The 20,629-nt window shown below is 46.9% G+C and overlaps 1 protein-coding gene across 1 annotated transcript in view; it reads left to right on the plus strand.

The window, feature by feature from the left end:
- The first annotated feature begins 466 nt into the window (after positions 1–466).
- The window catches only part of SPON1 (spondin 1), a 261,395-nt gene continuing 241,232 nt past the window's right edge, over positions 467–20,629 (plus strand). The window contains 1 exon segment of the mRNA XM_030331303.2: positions 467–830. Coding sequence (XP_030187163.1) covers positions 593–830 — 238 coding nt within the window. The 5' untranslated portion in view covers positions 467–592.

The following is a 20,629-nucleotide window of genomic DNA, read 5'->3' on the forward strand; positions in this document are numbered from 1 at the left end:
AAATTACTGTCACGTTTGTCGTATGCAGGGAGAGCGTAGCAGATGAGCAGATACCCTGAGCCAGCCACCCAGCATATTGGTCGGCACAAAGTAGGTGCGCAACAAAAGTTAGTTTGCCGTCTTTCTCTCCTGGGAGCCCTCTACTCCGCAGGGTGCAAAGGTGTAGCTGAGGTTGGGGCAGCAGCCTTCCTGGTGGCGGGACAGATCCCGCAGTGTCCCTGTGCCTTATGATATCCTCGCCAGACCCTGGGAATCTAGCGTCGCAAAATCAACACCGCCGCGCCGCTAATCGCCAGCTCGGAAACAAAACAGCGCTTCGCTCGGGGATCTGGGCAAAATCAGCCCGCCCTCCTCCCCCTCCGCCGCCGCCCTCCCTTCCTCGCGCGGCTCTGCTCGCTCAGCTCAGCTCAGCGCGGCGCAGCTCGGCAGCCGCCAAGCCGAGACCCGCACGGTCTCCCGGTCGCCAGCGCCGGCTCCGAGCTCCCGCTCCCCGCCCGGGCTCCGCCTGGTCTCGCTTCCACGGGGACCCCTTCGGGCAGGAGTCGCGTGGCGAGGGCCGGCGGCAGCGGCACAAAGTTGGACGCCCGCGAGGATGAGGCTGTCCCCGGCGCCCCTGAGGCTGAGCCGGAGTCCAGCGCTGCTGGCCCTGGCACTGCCCCTGGCCGCGGCGCTGGCCTTCTCCGACGAGACCCTGGACAAAGTGCCCAAGTCGGAGGGCTACTGCAGCCGCATCCTGCGCGCCCAGGGAACGCGGCGCGAGGGCTACACCGAGTTCAGCCTCCGCGTGGAGGGCGACCCCGACTTCTACAAGCCGGGAATCAGCTACCGTGGTAAGTGGCCCGGCGTGGAGCTAGGGGCGCGGGACCCGGCCCCCGGAAGGGCGCCGACCGCGCGGTGCCGTTGGAGGGCGCACGGTCCCGGGGCGCACGGTGCCGGCACAGCCCGGCGAGGGCCCTGTGTCCTGGCTGCCCTCAGCCCCTCTCGCCGCGAGCTCCGCGCCGCTCCCGGGCCAGCGTCCAGGGCCGTCGCGGGGGTCGTAGCCAGGCTGGGCAGCCCCATCTCCGACGCGCGGTTCTCGGGCGTGGGCTGCAGCTGAGCGACGCGCCACGCCAGCCTGGCTGGGAGGGAACCTGGCTTCTCCCCCGGCCCGCTCCGGGAGAGCAGTGAAAACCCGCCTTCCTCCAGATCCGCCGCTGGAGCGGAGGGAAGCCTGGTGTCTCCCAGTCGGATCCCAGGCAAGGTGGGGAACTGGCTTTCCCCTCTCCCATCCCTGAAGGGGAGGATACCAGCTTCTCCCAGACGGGCCCCAGGCGGGGTGGTCACTGCCGCTTCCTTGGACAAATGCCTTCAGGAAAAGGGACTTCTCCCTTGACTGGTCGTGGGGCACGGGGAGGAGGGGAGGAAGAGTCTGAAGCTTTCGTAAGGGTCCCCGGAAAGAACTCCAAATTATTCTCCGATGGTCCCAGGCGGGGGAGAAGAGTGTGGATTTTTAGGACAGGCTCCCAATGGAACGGGCCTCCGAGGAGCTGTGGGTGGGTTCGGAGAGGGAAGCGAAACCCGGTGAAGTCGGAAAGGGAAGCTCACATTCCCGAGGCCTGCTCCCTGGAGGCCGGGGACCCTTGCTCCAGCCACCCCGAGGCTCCACGCCGCGGGGATGTCGCGCCTACGCTCCTCCGCGGAGCGCTGGCTTTAGGGAGTGCGGGGAGGGAATGTCCCGGCAGGTGAGCGCCTCCTGGGCAGGAGCGCCGCTCGACCCGCGCAGACCTGAAGACCCCTGACTCCAACCCCACGGCCCACCGCCTCTCTCCGCGGCGGATCGTCTCCCCAGACATCTTTTCCCGGCGCAGAAGCTGCCGTTCTCCAGTTGGGAGACAGGACCTAGGGCAGGGAAGGAAGCCCGCCGGGTCTCACCTGGGGTCCCACGGGCGGGGAGTGGCGGGGTGCGTGTTCCCCCGCGCCTCCGTAAGTCAGCTCTGGTGCCTAGCGGGGAAGAGAGGGTCTTGGGGGGCAGCTGGTGGGCCCGCAGCCGCCGCCCTTGCATCCCCGCCTTCCGGGTTCCCAGAGGCTGCGGGAGGAAGCGGTTGGAGAACACTGGAGAAAGTTTGGGCCACTGTCAGCGGGCGCCAGGGCCACGCAGGCCACCGTAAGCAGGGGCTACCCATCTCAGAACCCTTCTCGCGGTTTCCCGGGATCGTGTCCCCGACTTTGTCCACCTGGCTTCCCGGCGCCCCCCGCACGTGGCGGCGCTCAGCGCGTGGCGAGGAGCCCCTCTGACCCCCGCGCACCGGCCCGCGGGACCCTCGGTACAGCGCGGGGAAGGAATCCCCGGCCCAGCCCGGGAGGGAGCGGGCGGGGTGGAGGAGCTGCGGGTGTGGCCACAGCTTTTCTGAGGGGCTGGGAACAGCCAGTCCTCTCCGTGGACCGGAGGAAGGCGGGCGGAACCCTCTTGGTCTCTTGAGGGAGGCCTCACCAAAACCGAGGATCCGGGTTCCCTGGGGAAACAGCCCAAGCTCCACGTGGCAGGGACGGAGGCGGCTTTAGAGTAAGATGGGCTTGGTTTTAGTAGCTGTGTGACCTTGTGCAAGTCCTTTCATTTCTCTGAGCTTATTTCCCAGCGGTGTAAGTAGCTGTTTGTCCAACCTCTGTGGTGATTGTAGCGAATACGTGAGTTGACAAAGAGGAGTGTGCCTGAGGTCCCCAATACGTGTTAGTTTGAGTTGGATATGAGGCCCTTATTGGTTTAATAACGGAGGGATGTGCCTGCCTAGTCATTTGTTTCTGGTGTGTGTGTGTGTGTGTGTGTGTTTAAAAGTGGTGTTCTCAGCACTCTAATTCAGTCTACTAGTGAATGGTGGCTGAGTCCTCGTGAATTAATGGAATGAGTGAATGAATGATTTCTCCATACTGGGAGCCTCACCTAAGATTGTTCTTACTGTGAGCCCAAGAAGATATTTTTAGATGATTTAGGCAAGTCTGGGGCCACACCAAGTGTCCTACCAGCCGTTTCTTCCCATACAAATCCTCCCTGATGGCCTGAGCACTGGCTGCAGGTACCCCAGCACTGGGGAGGAGGGGCCCCTGGTATTCACCAGAACACAGAGGCTCCTGCTTCCAGAGTGTCCATGGCCAGTAGGTGAGAACCGAGACTAGGGGAGAGAGAGAGCTCTAGACTTTTACCCTACAGGTGGTTCCAGCCTACACATTAGACTTTCAGACTGTGACACCCCCACTCGGGCTGTTGGCCGGCAATCCCCATTTCTCCCTTCTGGTGGCTAAGAGATCATGGAAGGAAGATATTACGGAAACCGTGTTCCCAGCCTTCTGAGTAAATACCCTGAGATTAGCAAACCTGGTTCCGCCACTCAAAGTTAGGAAGAGGGCGCTGGCCTAGTTTGTGACATTTTCTGTTGGCTTATACTCTCTTAGAATAATCATGTTAAAGGTAAATCTAATGCATTCTGTTCAGGGTATTGACTTAGGGCCGTGGAAGTTAACATTCCCCTGGTGTTCTGCTTGCTTCTTTTATTTTTTTCTTGAGGCCCCCTCACAAGCCTTGGAATCAATGGCTTGTTTTCCTGCCTGGAATCTTTATCCCCACAATTCCAGTTCATCCCTGAATAGCTTCTGCTGTCTATGTCCCCCACCCCAGTATCTCCTTTAGATATTCTACACTGGATTATGATGGTCACTGTTAATACACACACACACACACACACACACACACACACACACACACACACACGGGCTTTCTTCTCAACAGCCAGGATCCCATTGAGATTATTATTCAGCTTTTTCCAAGTTGCTAGTGCTATATGGACTTCCTTCTCTCTCCCACCACTTCTCTCTCCCCTCCCTCCCTCTTCCCCCTGTCCCCCCTCCCTTGGCAATAACTGTGCTTTAGAAAAGCTCTGAAAGGCCTGCTCTGTTTCTGACCATGGCCTCCTTTGACAAGGAGATTACAGTGATTAAAAATAACAAGTTGAGGATCCTCAAGGGGCTTCCCTGATAGGACGACAATTTGCAGGACTAGCCATTCCCAGATCACAATTTCAAGCCAAATAGAAGAAAATCAGCTGAAATGTTGAAGAATTGATTGAAAATAAAAGAGGCCCTTTTGTCTGACTAAAGATCTGTTTATTAGGAAAATAAAGCCAGACCCTGGCTAATGAGAGTGGCTTTTCCTAGATGCTCTTTAAAGGGAAATTTCAAGGAACTTGATGGGAAAAGAATGTCCAGTCGAGATTTCAAAAGCTTGTCCAACTTCAAGCATAATTGGGGGATTTATTCTAAACTGTGAGGTTTGGAGACCTCCAAAGCTGCTTGGCCTTCTCGTTCTTTGTCCCACTCTGGGGTGCACAATGCCACAGGACTGTGTGTCCCGGAGAGCCCCACCTCAGTCTGGCAGAAAGGGCACAGGCTTTGATGTTTGACTTCTGTTCAGTCATATATTCGCTGTGTGACCGTAGGCAGGCCACTTCACCTCTCTGAGCTAGAACTTCTCCAGCTGTGAAATGAGAGTGCTCCCCCACCCCTTACAGTGTTGCTGTGGGAGTCAGGAATAATCTATGTTAAAGAAAAAAAGCTGTCATAGAGTAGGTGCTTAAAAAAAATACACATTATAAGATGATTATTTTGGAAATAGAAAAATACTTGGCAGAAACACTGGATGAGACATGGTGTTAAATACTTCCTACTCATCTCACTTATTCTTTCCAGTACTTTGAGGCAGTTTATTATGATTCTTATTTTACAGATGAGAAGACCAAGTCTCAGAGAGGTTTCATAACTTGCCCATGACCACACAGCTGGTAATCATTGGAGTCAGGATACAAACTAAGGGATGTCTGACTCCTAAATCTGTTCCCTTAACCGGTCTCCTGTATTGACACACGAAAATGAACAGGGAATAAAATGAATTAACTATGGCTGCCCTCGGCATTCTGGATGGTGAGTCTTCACTGAAGGAAAACAGCAACAACAAATCAAGACAATAACTGACATATCTTGGGACACAAAGTCTAAAGCAATGTCTCCTTATTTACATTTGCTTTTTTTCCTTTTTATAGACTTTGGGATTGCGTTTCCTCATAAACTAGAGAACTAATTTAGAAACATGAACAACCTTGTCAATCTTTAGCCAGTTCCTTTTGTTTGTGGGAAAACAGAAACAAATTGGATAGGAAAAAAAAAAAAACCCTAATTTGATTGTTGTTTTATTCTTACACACAAACTTATACGACCAGGCCTACAAAATTAGATGTTCATAAAGTACCTGTGTAGAATTGGAGAATTTTAAACTGGATAAGGTCTTTTAAATAAACTATGTCTGGGGCGCCTGGGTGGCGCAGTCGGCTAAGCGTCCGACTTCAGCCAGGTCACGATCTCGCGGTCCGTGAGTTCGAGCCCCGCGTCGGGCTCTGGGCTGATGGCTCAGAGCCTGGAGCCTGCTTCCGATTCTGTGTCTCCCTCTCTCTCTGCCCCTCCCCCGTTCATGCTCTGTCTCTCTCTGTCCCAAAAATAAATAAATGTTGAAAAAAAAAATTTAAAAAAAATAAATAAACTATGTCTAATCTAGTGGAGTTTTTAAAAATTCAGTGCTGCTGCTGATAGTGTAATTAACTATAAGTCGTCCCTCCCCCTTCTCTTTTCTTGTATCATTCTCCTCTTTTTTATTATATAACTTTACTTTTTAAACTTGGCCCCCTTTTAATAAGTATGTAGTTCAAACTGATAATGAAAATTAAAAGAGATTGCTTACTGCTTTGAGTTTCATGAAATGCAAAAAAAAAAAAAAAATCAAAACATACAAAAAAATGAAAGCATATCATCAAATAGGGATTTTTCAGGGTTTAAAATTTGGGTGCTCCTCCATACACACTGCTGACTCAGCTGGAGCAGCAGGATGTAATTGCTGATAAGTTCACATACATGGGCTGGCATGTCAAGAACTTTTCACTATTGCTCTCCATTTGCTTGTCATACAGAATGTCAGATGCAGGTCAATGTTAACTTCTGTGGGGGAGGAAAACCTCTTACCATGTTATATTACTGAAGATATAGGTGAAGCTCATGTCTCACAGAGACCCCAAAATACAGTTTTTTGAAAATAAGAGGTAAATAGGAAGTCCTAGATGATGGCCAGCTTTGCTCCACGGGGTCAACCAGGAACCCAGATTCCTTCTGCTGTGTTGCCCTGTAATCCGCCAGTGCTCTGCTGTCCCATAGACAGCCAGGAGTTACAGCACCTGAAATGTGGCTGGTCCAAGTTGAGATGTGCCGTGAGTGTAAGACACACACCGGTGGCTGAGAGATAAGGATGGAAGAAAAATAGACTTCTCAATAATTTTTAAGTGTTTATTTATATATTTATTTATTTTGAGGGGGGCAGGGAGGGGCCGAAAGAGAGGGAGAGAGACAATCCCAAGCAGGTTCCACGCTGTCAGTGCAGAGCCTGACACGGGGCTCGATCCCATGAACCCTGAGACCAGGACCTGAGCCGAAATCAAGAGCCAGTCGCTCAACCGACTGAGCCACCCAGGTGCCCCTCAATAATTTTTTTGACATTGATTCCATATTGAAGTGGTAATTGTATATATTAGCTTAAGTAAAATATGTTGTTAAAATTAATTTTACTTGTTTTACATTTGTTCCTACTGGATACTTGTTAACAAATACAGTGAATTTCACCTGCCGGGAGCTTATTTTCTGGACAGTACTGTTGTAGGGTGTTCTCATCAGAGCCGTTACAGCCAGCTCACTGCCAACACGTGTGAGTTTCAGTCAGTGTGCAGGGGGGGGAAGGAAGTAGAGGGCAAGCAGCTTTCTTTTGAACGATGTGACCCAGAATTGCACCCAGCACTGCCAAACACACTCCACTGGTGAGGATTTAGATACTTGACCACACCTAGCAGCAAGGGAGCCTGGGAAATAAAGCATTTAGCTAGACAGCCACACACCCAGCTAAAACTTAGGGAAAGGATTTTTTTTCCCCCAAAAGAATGAAGGTGAAAATGGATTTAAAGGGACAATTAGCTATCTCTGCCACATGTTTTAATGCATAGTCATCTAAAAGCACAGCATTTCATGTCCTCTCATCCAGTAAAAGGTATCTAGATGGTCTTCCCGACAGCATGTAAAGTTTATATACTTGCTAAATGAGTCAGGATGGAAGGAGTGTTAGGGGTGTGTGTGTGTGTGTGTGTGTGGTATTGATAGGTTTCATACTGAGAGGAGAAAAAAGGGCCAGTATGTCAGAGTGACCTGTTCTATCTCACCCTCTCCCTCAATAAAGGTGGAAGCTCTAAGGAAAGAAAGGAATAAGGAGGAAGTGGATAAAACAGAAAACAAGAGAGAGAAGGAGGAGGAGGAGTAGAGGGAGGAAGAAGAAGGAAGAAGAAAGGGAGTTGCAGGAAGAAGGAAGAAGGAGGAGGAGGAGGGAAAAGAAATTAAAAGAGAAGAAAAAGAAAAGCTCATAGGGATATATATTCTGAAAGAAAATGAGACAATTTAAGTAGACTGGAGCCCCATCTTACTTGAGGGTTAGATTCAAGAGGCACCATGGAAAGCAAAAAATCATATAAGTCAAAATTATTCCTTGGGGTGCCTGGGTGGCTCAGTTGGTTGAGCGTCTGACTTCGGCTCAGGTCACGATCTCATATTTGTGAGTTTGAGCCCCGCGTTGGGCTCTGTGCTGACAGCTCGGAGCCTGGAGCCTGCTTTGGATTCTGTGTCTCCCTCTCTCTCTATGCCCCTCCCCCATTCATGCTCATGCCCATGCTCATGCGCTGTCTCTCTCTCTCTCTCTCTCTCTCTCTCTCTCTCTCTCTCTCAAAAATAAATAAACATTTAAAGAAATTAAAAATAAAATGATGCCAACAATATTATTCCTTAAAAATCCTTTCAAATTGTATGCCAGTAGGAACATGGGTACTGGATTCAATGTAGCCTCATTCATGTCTCCTTCCAGATAGTTCTGTTAATGAGGAATAGAAGCACACTGACATTTCTTAATAAGTCCAGGACTTCCATTTGCCCCTCCTGCATTGGAAGAGACCAGTGTCCCCTCAATCAAGTAACAGGTAAAACAAGTGGTTTGCTGGTCCTTAACCCCTGACATGACAGGTACAAAATACTCACTGTGATGGAGTGAGGGAATGAGTCCCCTCCCATGCACGCTCAGGCACATGCATGTATTGAATGGGGTGGCAAGTGGCCTGAATTATCGAAGGTATCATTTCCTCTAGTTTTCTTCTGACAGTGTGCACTTGTGTGTGATTATACCATAGGCACATCTGCTGGAACACCTACATGTCAGGGAGCTCACCATGTCACATGAAGCCTCCTGTGTGGCTGGTCAGCTCTTGCTGGTATAAATTTCCCATGTCTACAGGGTGTCTTGGCTGGGCTAGAGATGAGGCTGGGATGGGCAGGTAAGGAATTCCGTGACATCGCCAAGAAGTCCTTGTGAGCTCTACATAGACAAAGCTTCTAACTTGCATGGAATATTCAAAACTGCCATGAAAGGTTCAGGGAAACTTAAACAGGGGCCTACGCACCTCTGTGGATTAGCTGAGGCCCAGAAGACCCATGGGAAATAACTCAAACCCTATCTCCCATTGTGGCCCGGACATTTGCAAATATGCCTCATGGACTTTGTGAGACAGCAGAAGGGCAGGGAAAGACTCCAGGCACAAAGCACCATGTGGGGGGGATAGGAGTGTGGGAAGGTGGGCAAACTCGGAGCAGGCCATAAAAATGGGACGGTGATTCTAAGAGCTAGAGGAAGCTCTTATAATCCTCCTCCTCCTCCTCCTCCTCCTCCTCCTCCTCCTCCTCCTCCTCCTCTTCCCCTCCCCCTCTTCTCTTTTCCTTCTCCTCCTCATCCTTCTTCATTTTCTTTTCTTCCTGTTCTTTCTCCTCCTTCACCTCGTAGCTGCAACACTACTCTTTGGATTTTCGCTCATTCCCACCCCAGGGCCTTTGTACATGCTCTTCTCCATGACTAGAATGCTCAGCTTTATGTGGCTCACTCCTTGTCTTTTAAGTTTCAGCTCAGATTTTATCCCTTTAAATAGGCTTCTCTGACCACCAATTTATGTTTCCCATTTCTTTTGCCTGATTTCATTTTTATCATAGCCCTTAATCACTCTCTGAAATTATCTTGTTTATCATCTGCCTCCTCAAGCTAGAGTATAAGCTTCATGAGAGCAAGCACTGTGTCCTTTCTTGTTTGCCATTTATTTCTAGCACCCAGAACAGTTTGTGGACATGACAGGCACTAAATCTTTATTTGTTGAAAAAAAAAAAAAAAGTGAAGAATCCTGGTGTGAGATCTGCTAAGAGAGCTAGGTGGAAGCAAGAGAAAGTGTTTCTCTCTCAGCCAGAGAATTGAGACCAGGGATGGGGACCAATGGCAAGGAGCTCCAGGTGGAGGCAGCAGAGAGAAGAGATGCCCAGTGCCCTGGGGGCATTGGCTGGAGGTTGAGGGCAGGCAGATGGCTGGTCCCAGGTAAAGACTATTGAGGGGCGCCTGGGTGGCTCAGTCGGTTGAGCGGTTGAGCGTCCGACTTCAGCTCAGGTCATGATCTCCCACTCCATGAATTCAAGCCCCGCGTCAGGCTCTGTGCTGACAGCTCAGAGCCTGGAGCCTGCTTCGGATTCTGTGTCTCCCTCTCTCTCTGCCCCTCCCCTGCTCATGCTTTGTCTCTCTCTGTCTCAAAAATGAGTAAAAACATTTAAAAAATAAAAAAAAAGACTATTGAGAGGAAGGAGATCAGCATGGTGAAAAGCTGGGTCATTGATGGTTCAGAGGTGAAGAGCAGGACAATCGGCAAAAGGGCAAAGGGAAGGGGCTCCCAGCTTCAGACACTGGCTTTGATTGAATGGAGAAGAGAGCAGAGAGGATTATTGATCAATCAAACTTCGACACCAATTATTAAGTGACTTTCTCTGGAATCAGCACTTTGTGGGGTCATTTGTGCGGTGTCTAAACCTAGCTATGCTTCAGAATCACTTGGAAAGTGTAAAACAAACTAACTGCAGCTTCACTGGACCCACCCCCAACAAAGAGCTGGATTCCAGAAATCTATAATCCCTCTCTCTCTTTTTTTTTTTTTTCTTTAAAACAAGATGAGGACAGAGAAATACAAATCAAAACCACACTCACATATCACCTCACGCCAGTCAGGGTGGCCAAAATGAACAAATCAGGAGACTATAGATGTTGGACAGGATGTGGAGAAACGGGAACCCTCTTGCACCGTTGGTGGGAATGCAAACTGGTGCAGCCGCTCTGGAAAGCAGTGTGGAGGTTCCTCAGAAAATCAAAAATAGACATACCCTATGACCCAGCAGTAGCACTGCTAGGAATTTACCCAAGGGATACAGGAGTACTGATGCATAGGGGCACTTGTACCCCAATATTCATAGCAGCACTCTCAACAATAGCCAAATGATGGAAAGAGCCTAAATGTCCATCAACTGATGAATGGATAAAGAAATTGTGGTTTATACACACAATGGAGTACTATGTGGCAATGAAAAAGAATGACATATGGCCATTTGTAGCAACGTGGATGGAACTGAAAAGTGTTATGCTAAGTGAAATAAGCCATACAGAGAAAGACAGATACCATATGTTTTCACTCTTAGGTGGATCCTGAGAAACTTAACAGAAACCCATGGGGGAGGGGAAGGAAAAAAAAAAGAGGTTAGAGTGGGAGAGAGCCAAAGCATAAGAGACTCTTAAAAACTGAGAACAAACTGAGGGTTGATGGGGGGTGGGAGGGAGGGGAGGGTAGGTGATGGGCATTGAAGAGGGCATCTTTTGGGATGAGCACTGGGTGTTGTATGGAAACCAATTTGATAATAATCTCATATATTAAAAAAATAAAAATAAAAACATTATGGAAAAAATAAGAATAAAAAATAAAACAAGATGAGGAGGCACAGAGAGAAGGCGGCCAAAAGATGGTCACTTTTCTATGACCACGTTTCCCCATCACAACCTCTCCTCGCTCCACCCCAGCCTCCTGTGCTCCACATACATTAGCACCTGGTCACATCACTGCCTATCCTGTACCCGAGTACAGTGGCCAGTAGGATGTCCCCAAAGTTGGAGTGACAGCAGCCTCCTCCTGCCTGGGCAGTGAAGTGTTGGAGAGAGAAGAATCGTGAGCTTCCTTTAGGTGATGATGCTCAAAGCTGGCAGAGCCTGAGCCATGGTTGACCTGGTTGTACTTTTCTCTTGCCAACATGTCCCTTCCATGTAACTTCCGCTCATCGGTCCAGGTTCTGTTCTTTGGAGTGGAGCAAATAAGGTCTCCCCTTGGCCATATGTCAGCCATTGAGGTGTTTGTGGAGAAATAGAAACTATGACTTCTGGCCAAAATGCCCCATTTCTTCAGCCATTCTTTATAGGATGCTGTTTCTTGTCCCCTTGCACTTTGTACTCCAGATGTGCTCTGATAGGGATAGAACATGGGGGATGATTATCTCCCTTGTCCTGAGGGCTGTGTTTGTGTTAAGCTTGCCAGGTCTTGTGTTTGCTATTTTCGCAGCGCTCTGGGATCACGCTGAGCTTGCAGCCAGCAAAAATTCCTGTGAGCCGCTGGGAAGGCTTGCTTCCTTCCCTCCTCTCCCTCAACTGGTGTGACTGGTCTTTGAATGTAAGATTCGAGGTGATTCCTCATAACTTAGTCTTGGTCTTCCTCAGACGTAATCCAGCATGTTTGGGTCCATCCCTGTAGCTGTCAGCCACTCTCGGATCTGGATTCTGTCACTGAGGGACTTATCCATGTAATCTCATTTTGGATTATCTACAGTTCTGATAAGCAGTCTTAGAAATCTTTATCAAAGTTGATAAGAATGTTGAGCAAGGGGCTCCCTTGACATCCCTTGAGTCTTTCCCTAAAGTTGACATCTAGTTCAATACTTTCGAAGTCAACTGGTTTGCTGTCATCTCAGTGACATTTTAGAATCAACTGCCACCTTCCCGGTCAACCACCTCAGTTAAGCCACAAATACCATTTCCCTAGCCTGCTAATGAATTGTATAGTTTAGGCAGAATTATTTTCTTTCTTTGTTTCAAAATCAGTAAAGACTCTTTCCACAGAACATGACAGGAACAAAGTCAAGTTAACTAAAGCAGAAAGAGAATTACTGAGTCTCATATTTGGAAAGTCTAGGGGCGGGTCTGGCTTCAGGTATAAATGGATCTAGGGACCCAAAAGGGTTCTCTCCTCCCTCTCTCCTTTCCATCTCTCCCTTCTACCTTGTCTGTGTCACTTTTTCCATCCCGTATCTCTTGGCTGTGTTTCTGTGTGTTGTCCTCATTTTTCTTACTACAGATAAACTTTCTCCAAATAACAAGGACTATAGCTGCCAAGAACCTTCCATGAAAAATCTTTCAGTTAGTCCTGTAACTAAAAGAAAAGCCCTGGTCCCATTAGTTCCAAACTGGAAAAACCCTGGGGGAGGATTCTGATTGGCCCATCTTGGGTCACAGACGCAGGGGAATGGGGTGTGGAGAGAGACTAAATTTGGGCCACAGTCACTTCTGTGACATTATGTTTCAGGAGGGAGAGGGGGTGCTATTGTCGCCAGCCCCAGAGATCCCATTGTCTGAGTAGGGTAAGAAGTGGGGCTCCTGGAGAGTGTATGTCCCTCCGTGCTTCCTGCCCTCACCCATACCCCCAGCTACATTCTCTTGGCTGACACATCGCCAAGTCTCCAGGAGCTTCCTTCCCACCCATCCCTCTTCCCATCTGCGTAATGGTCAGCTCAGGACCCATGCATCTGGCTCCCAGCCATCCCATGAAGAGGTAGCATATGTGGGAAAGAATGAACTTCCATTGGGCTGTTGCATTGTGCTTCATATACATTCCCACCTTTAATCCTTATAACAAACCCATGAGATGATAATGATGATCCCTATTTTATGGAAGAGAATGATTTATTTTTAGTGTATCCTACTATAACAAACATATATGTACACTTATTATGAATATTAATTCATTTGTTGTCATAACAATGAGATAAGTACCAAGACCATCATTTTACAGGAGATTAGAAACTGGGACCTCGAGAGGTTAAGTAACTTGCCAAAGGTCACACATAGTAAACAGTAGAGATTCGAACCCAGATCTGTTAGCTACATCCAGTTTTCAATTAAAAAAATTTTTTTTCAACGTTTTTTATTTATTTTTGGGACAGAGAGAGACAGAGCACGAACGGGGGAGGGGCAGAGAGAGAGGGAGACACAGAATCGGAAACAGGCTCCAGGCTCTGAGCCGTCAGCCCAGAGCCTGACGCGGGGCTCGAACTCACGGACCGTGAGATGGTGACCTGGCTGAAGTCGGACGCTTAACCGACTGTGCCACCCAGGCGCCCCCAGTTTTCAATTTAGATATGTGTGATATTTAATTTGGAATGGGACGTGTTTCATCTCTGCCTGGGAATTCTGGAGCACTTGCTACAGAAGACCATCCAGGGAAACAGAGTGGGCCAAGCCCACCATCACACTTGTTTTAGACTTAGCCCTGCCTTCCCATCTGCCAACCCATCAATACCATCTCCTTCCGCCTCATCCTGGCTGGGTGGGCTCAATTGTGCCAATTTCTTTTTTTATTATCATTAATGGATTTTTTTTTGAGAGAGAGAGAGAGAGAGAGACAGAGTACAAGTGGAGGAGGGGCAGGGAGCGAGGAAGAAAGAAACCCAAGCAGGCTGTCAGCACTGAGCCAATGCGGGGCTTGAACTCACCAACTGTGAGATCATGAGCTGAAATTAAGAGTCAGACGCTTAACTGACTGAGGCACCCAGGTGCGCCGTGCCAATTTCTAAGTGAAGCATGTGCATCGAATCTTCCCGTGTTCTGAAAGTCCTGCACAGCAGGGAGGGGACCGCTGTGGCTTGTGTACTGCTTCAGCAGTCTTTGTAACCCCAGGTTGCAAGTTAAGGCAGAAGTTAAAGTTCCCTGTAGTTGATGTGTGTGGGGGGCATGAACACTGGGGCATCTCAGTGCCATTTAGCAGGTGGAGAGAGCTGGGATCTGGCTCAGGATCTTTTCACTGAGGTTAGTTAGGGCCAGGGAATCTGAAGCCCAGAGTTCATGTTAAATGGTTGACACACTGATACTTGAAGGACCCAGGAAGCTGTTTGGGAGTTGGGATTTTCATATGGCAAGTGTACCCAAGGATGGGGAGAACTCAACCTTAGGTAGCGAGTTAAGGCCAGGCTCGAGGGTGAAACATCAGTCCTCATATCAGCAAGGCAGACCAGGAGGCCCTTGCCACGGGTTTTCAGGGAAAGGCTGTAATTCAATAATCATACAACTTCCAACCTGCTCTTCCTAAAACATAAATCTGAATATGACATTCCCTAACTCAAACGCTTTAGGGCCCCCTCGTCACCTCCAGGGAGGTATCCACCCTTTTTAGCAAGGCTTTGAAGGCTTTTAAGTGTCTGTCCCCTACCTTCTTCCCCTGACCTCTTATCACCCTGTCCCTTCCAGCTTGCAATTTATGAAATACAGAAATAGTTCTGGTTTCCAAGGCCAAGACTGTCTCATCATGCCTTTCCCTGTACCTGGAGTGCTGTTAGTCTCTTGTCCACTTGACAAACTCTTATTCCTCACTCCACTTGGAGTTCAAATGCCACCTCCTCCTTGAAGCCCCCTCTGACTGACTCCCACGTTAGACCCAGATGCTCCCTCCTCTGGCATCCCAGAGCAAATCATCCACACATCCATAACACTCATCGTATGTTATAAAAAATATCCGCTGATGTGTCTTTTCCTCCCAGCTCTTAGACTGAATGCTCCTAGAGGGAGAGGTCGTATCTTTTTTTTTTTTTTTTTTTTTTTTGTCTCCAGGTGCATAGCACTGGGCGGGCACAAAGTGCTTAGTAACAAAGGGATGAGGGGCTGAATACTACACATGGTAGCTTTGGAGGAGGAAACTTTGAAGGAGGGACCAAGGGGACAAACACTCAATGAGCGTTTATTGAGCATTTATTGTGAGTGAAAAGGCACGCTAAATGCTAAAAATACCGTGCAGCTTAAGACAGACTTGGTCTCTGCTCTCATGGAGCTTCCAGGTTATTAGGGGAGACCAGCATTTAACATATAACTCACAAATAAGTGTGTAATTAAAATTGGGTGAGAGGCATTCAGAAAAAGAAAGGCTCTGTTCACGATAAGGGCTTACCCAGAGCTCCCCATACCCTGACCCTGTGAGGATCATCCCCAAAGACCTTTATTTCCTTGCAGCCCTCTCAGGGGTCCTTTATTGGCACCTGCTAGTGTTTTTCTTTGGAGGTTCAGTCATTGTCCTTGAGGACCAGCTTTTGGAAACCCGTTGCCGGTTGATCAGCCTGCTGAACATCCTGGTCTTTATCATTTTCATCATCATCTTCTTCAGCTCCAACATCCCCAGTGCCAGTGGCCATCGGCATCCTTTACGGCTCTTGAATCCTTTATGTACCAGGCACTGTGATAGATGTTTATTTAATCCTCTCCACATTCCTATAAGAAAGGCAGTATCATTAGCTTCTTTTAAAAATGAGGGAACAGGGAGGTGAAATAACTTGCCAGGGGTCATGTAATTAATAAATGATAGCTCTAGGGTTCTAATCCAAAATCTTTGCTCTTAACCAGTTCCCTGTATGTGCTCACAGGATGGCTCTGAATGGACTTTTTTTTTTTTTTCCTAAACCTTCATCAGCATTTTTCTTGCATTTCTTGGGTCTCTTAATGGCCTCTCTTGGGAGGCACTAGGGAGGAGTCATTAGGGAGAAGATTCTATTATTTATTGCCAAGCAGTCATCTTCAGTCATTACTGGAACTCAGAACATACTGCACATTTGTGCCTTTCAGGAGAGGGTCACATTAATGGGGTCCTCTGGAGGGATGGGATCTCCTGTCTTCCTTCAGCTTGTACTGTGGAATACCGTCATCACCAGTGATAATTTCAGGTTGAAACCCCACTCTGAGTTCAGCCTCCAGAGCCTCCGTCCTGTGTGTTATATACAATGAGGTAGAGGAAAACCTTAGTTTTGTTTTGTTTTTTTTTTTAACCTATAGGAATGCATCATTCCTTGGTTTCTGGGAAACCAAGTTTATGATGAGCCCTTTAAGTGTAATGCACAGATGTACAGAAAGGGTCATATTTATCATTCAGAAACATCACTGAATAACATTTGTACCAGAATATAACTTACATATGGAAAAGTTCACAAATTGGGCTGCTTAGTGAATTACTACACATTGAACACGCTCATGCAGTGGGCCCGAGATCAAGAAACAGACCATGATCAGCACTCCAGAGGCATTCCTTGTGCCACCTGCAAATCACTTCTCACTCCACTTTGCCACGCGTGTAACCACTGTCCTGACCTCTGGCATCGTAGATTACTTTAAAAAAATTTTTTTTTATTTTAGAGAGAAACTGAGCATGAGTAGGGGAGAGGGGCAGTGGGTGAGAGAGAGACTCCCAAGCAGACTCCATGCTCAGTGAGGAGCCTGATGCCGGGCTCGATCCCATGACCCTGGCTTCATGACCTGAGCCGAAATCAAGAGTTGGATGCTCAACCGACGGAGCCATCCAGGTGCCCCTACTTTGTATGTTTTCGGATTTCACACAAATATATAAATGTAATCATAGCCTTTGTATTATTTTATATGTCTTCTTTCATTCAAGATTATGTTTATGAGATTTATTCCTTTGGTTTTTTTTAAAAAAATATTTATTTATTTATTTATTTTTGAGGGAGAGACAGAGACAGAGACAGAGTGAGAGCAGGGGAGACACAGAGTGAGAGTGAGAGAAGGAGACACAGAATCCAAAGCAGTCTCCAGGCTCTGAGCCATTAGCACAGAGCTCGACGCGGGGCTTGAACTCGCGAGTCGTGAGATCGTGACCTGAGCCGAAGTTGGACGCTTAACTGACTGAGCCATCCAGGTGCCCCAAGATTTATCCTTTTGTTGTATGTAGCAGTAATTCGTTCGTTTTCATTACTACAGGGCATTCAATTATATGAACATGTCACAGTTTACATATCCATTCTACTGATGATTGACACTGAGTTTCCATTTGGGTGCTAATACAATGTTACTATAACCTGATAGATGTTACTTGGTACACATATGTATGCATTCCTGTTGATTTAGGAGTGACATCACTGGATCATAGGGTCTGTATATGTTCGGCTTCAGTAAATACTGCCAAAGAGTTTTCCAGTGAAAATTGCTTATTTTCGGTTCAACGGTGTGTGAAAGTTCCAGTTAACATTTGATACTGTTAATCCTTTTACGTTTAGTCAATCTGGTGGAAATGCGGTAGTAATTTATTGTGGATTTAATTTTTATTTTCCTGTTCACTAACGAGGTTGAGTGTCTTTTCATATGCTTTTTGGCCATTTGGGCACCTTCTTTTACGAAGCATTAGTTCATGTGTTGTGCCTATTTTTCTCTATTGGGTTGTCTTTCTTTTCTTGATCTGAAAGAGTTTTTATATATTTTGGATTAAAGTCAACTGATGGTGATATGCGTAGCAAATATCTTCTTCCACACTGTGCCGTACTTGTTCCTGATGATGTCTTTTGCTGGGCAAAATTTTTACATCAGCCCATTTATGTATCTTCTCTTTTATTGTCACTGTTTTTATTTTCTTTTTTATGTCTGCTTAAAAAAATCTTTCTGACTCCAAGATCATTCATATTTTATCCTAGGCTCACTTCTAAAATCTTTGCTGTTTTATTCTTCACAGTTAGCTCTATCGTCTATGTGAAGTTTATTCTGCGTATGATGTGCAAGGTCAAGATTCACCTGTTTCTATATAGTTACCCAGTGGTCCTCATACCATTTACTGAAGGTATTATCTTTTCCCCCGACTGCTCTGCAGGAGATCCTTAATCATACAGCAAGTTTCCATAGACTTGTGGAACTTTTTCTGGACCCCAAACAGTTCAATGGCCTCTTTTTCTTTCCTTGCTATAGTACGCCGGCTGATTTTCTGTAGCTCCGTAAGTCTGGGTGTGTAGTAGTACAAGCCCTCCAACTTTTCACTTCTTTCTTCAGATTGCCTTGGACATTCTTGGTGCTTTGCATTTTCATGTATGTTTCAGAATCAACTCGTCCATATCACAAAAAAAAAAAAAAACAACACAATGGGAATTTAATTTAACTGCACTAAATTTATAAATCAATTTGAGAAGAACTGACATCTTTATAATATAGAGTTTACTAGTCCATGAACACAGTTTGGTAAACTTAATTGCGTTATCAACTCTCTGCTAATCACCGTGCTGAGCTCAGATGTGGTTCTTGCTTTTGAAGGACTTAATGAATAGGTAGACGAACACTTATCCACAAAATGCAATGTGATAATCTCATCACTGGTAATAAGGGCTAATATTTATTAAGTGTCTAGTATATTCCAGGCATGCTGTTAAGAACTTTCCGTGTGTTAATTCGTTTATGCTTCACACTGATACTTTGAGGTGAGTGCTGTTATTATGCCCACCTATAGGTGCTTTTAATTTCAGCGTGGTTGACATACAATATTATATTAGTTTCAGGTGCACAACATAGTGAGTCAACATTTCTCGGCATTACAAAGCAATCACCATGATAAATATAGCTACTGTCACCATATGAAGTTTTTACAATATTATTAACTATATTCCCTATGCTGTACATTGCATTCCCATGTCTTTGTTTATTTTATAGCTGGGATTTTGTAACTTGTCCTCTTCCTCCCCTATTTTACCCATTCCCCCACTCCCCTCCCCTCTGACAACGACCAAATTTTTCTCTGTACCTGTGAGTCTGTTTCTGTTTGGTTTTGTTTGTTCATTTCCCACCCCACTCTAGACACCCTCAGACTGCTTTAGGGCTGTCTGTCTGTCCCTCAGAGATCTCAGCTCTTTCTTCTGACATCATAATCATCATTTTCTGCTTGTCACTGGTGAGCACCCTACTTTTCTTACTCTATTGTACTGTGCTTTTTCTCTCACCCTTTCTTCCTTACTAAGAAGGTCTGTCTGACCTTTCGATAGACATCAGTAGCCAATCAGAATGCTCTTTTACTTTTGTGGGATGAACTGAGCGATTATAGCATGAGATTTGCAATCTTTGGTTCTCAGAGTTCTTTCCTGAGATGTCGTTGTGTTGGGGCTAATGGGCTGCTGGTGCATGGTCCAAGAAAGGTGTTTTAATTTTTGGAATTTGAGGGTCCTTTATTTTTAGGACTGAAAGCAGAAGACTAGAATGCCCCTCCCTGACAGGGGGTTGCTTTTCAGAATCACATAAATGGTATATGTTAAGTTGATTTTAAAAATTTTAAAACCTAACATTTGTAGACTATCCGTACTCAGATATACTCCATATATGCAACCATGGGTGGAATGTTAAACTGGGGAAAAGGAGTCTGGCCCTAAGTCTGCCTTGTGGGTGCTCTTACTGCCTTGGGGTGTCTGTTGACCTCTCTGTGTCTTTGTTTCCTGTCTGTGAAGTTAGAAGGCTGGAATGGAGGGTTCTTGAGACAGCTTAAGGCTCTAAGAGTCTATAACTCTGTGTTTAAAGGCCAGACTCTTAGCACTTTAATCCAGACAGTAATTTCAATCCCAATTTATATAAATTTCAAGAAACTTGAATTGAGCATCTATTAGACATCAGGCTCTGTGCCAGGTGCTAGAGATACAAAGGGAGGGGTGACCATCATTGCCGAGAAGGCCCTTGAGCTAGATTCAATGAAAACGAAGCTATCTGGGTAGATTTGAGAAGGAAGAGCATGATGTAGTTTCATAGAACTCCAGCTGCTGTAACAAACAATCCCCCACAATATAAGTTTGTTTCCAGTTCAGGCAAAGTACAAGATGGATGTTTCTGGTCAGTGGGTGATTCTCTGTGTAGCTATTCAGAAACCCTGGTTTCTTCTATCTTGTGACTCCGCCATCTTCTCCCAGGACACCTTCTGTTGGATCTTCTGTTGGATCTGCTGCATTCTGCAGGCACAGGTGGGAGAGGGAGACTGGAAGATCCTGTGGAAAGTTTGTGCGGGCCAAGCAGAAAGTGGCATGCATCACGTCCATCTGTGCTTTCCCTTGGCAGAGCGCAAACAGACCTAACTGCAAGGGAGGCTGGGAAAGTGGTCTAGCTGAGTGCTTACAAGAAATAGGAAGTATATTTTGGAAAACACACAGCATTCTCTGCCCCAAAGGACTTTGTAAGGGAGTTTGGGCTGTGAGCAGCTAGATTTCTTTTGGAAGTGTAACATTAGATAACTGTCAAGATTGAGGTTGCTGACCAGGGATTTCTTTTTTTTTTTTTTAATGTTTATTTATTTTTGAGAGTGAGAGAGAGTGCAAGCAGTGGAACAGCAGAGAGAGAGGGAGCAGAGGATCTGAAGCAGGCTCCAGGCTCTGTGCTGTCAGCACAGAGCCTGAACCAGGGCTCAAACTCACAAACCGTGAGATCATGACCTGGGCTGAAGTCAGAAACTTAACTGACTGAGCCACCCAGGTGCCCCTGACCAGGGACTATCTTTTTCAAATTGTGGCTACTGGGAGAGAGAGTGCACCAAAGCCTTTGTTGGTTCAAGGAGGCCCAACTGAGATCACAGTTCAGGCA

Source organism: Lynx canadensis, chromosome D1 (genome assembly GCF_007474595.2).
Source record: "Lynx canadensis isolate LIC74 chromosome D1, mLynCan4.pri.v2, whole genome shotgun sequence".
Taxonomy (NCBI): Eukaryota; Metazoa; Chordata; class Mammalia; order Carnivora; family Felidae; genus Lynx; species Lynx canadensis.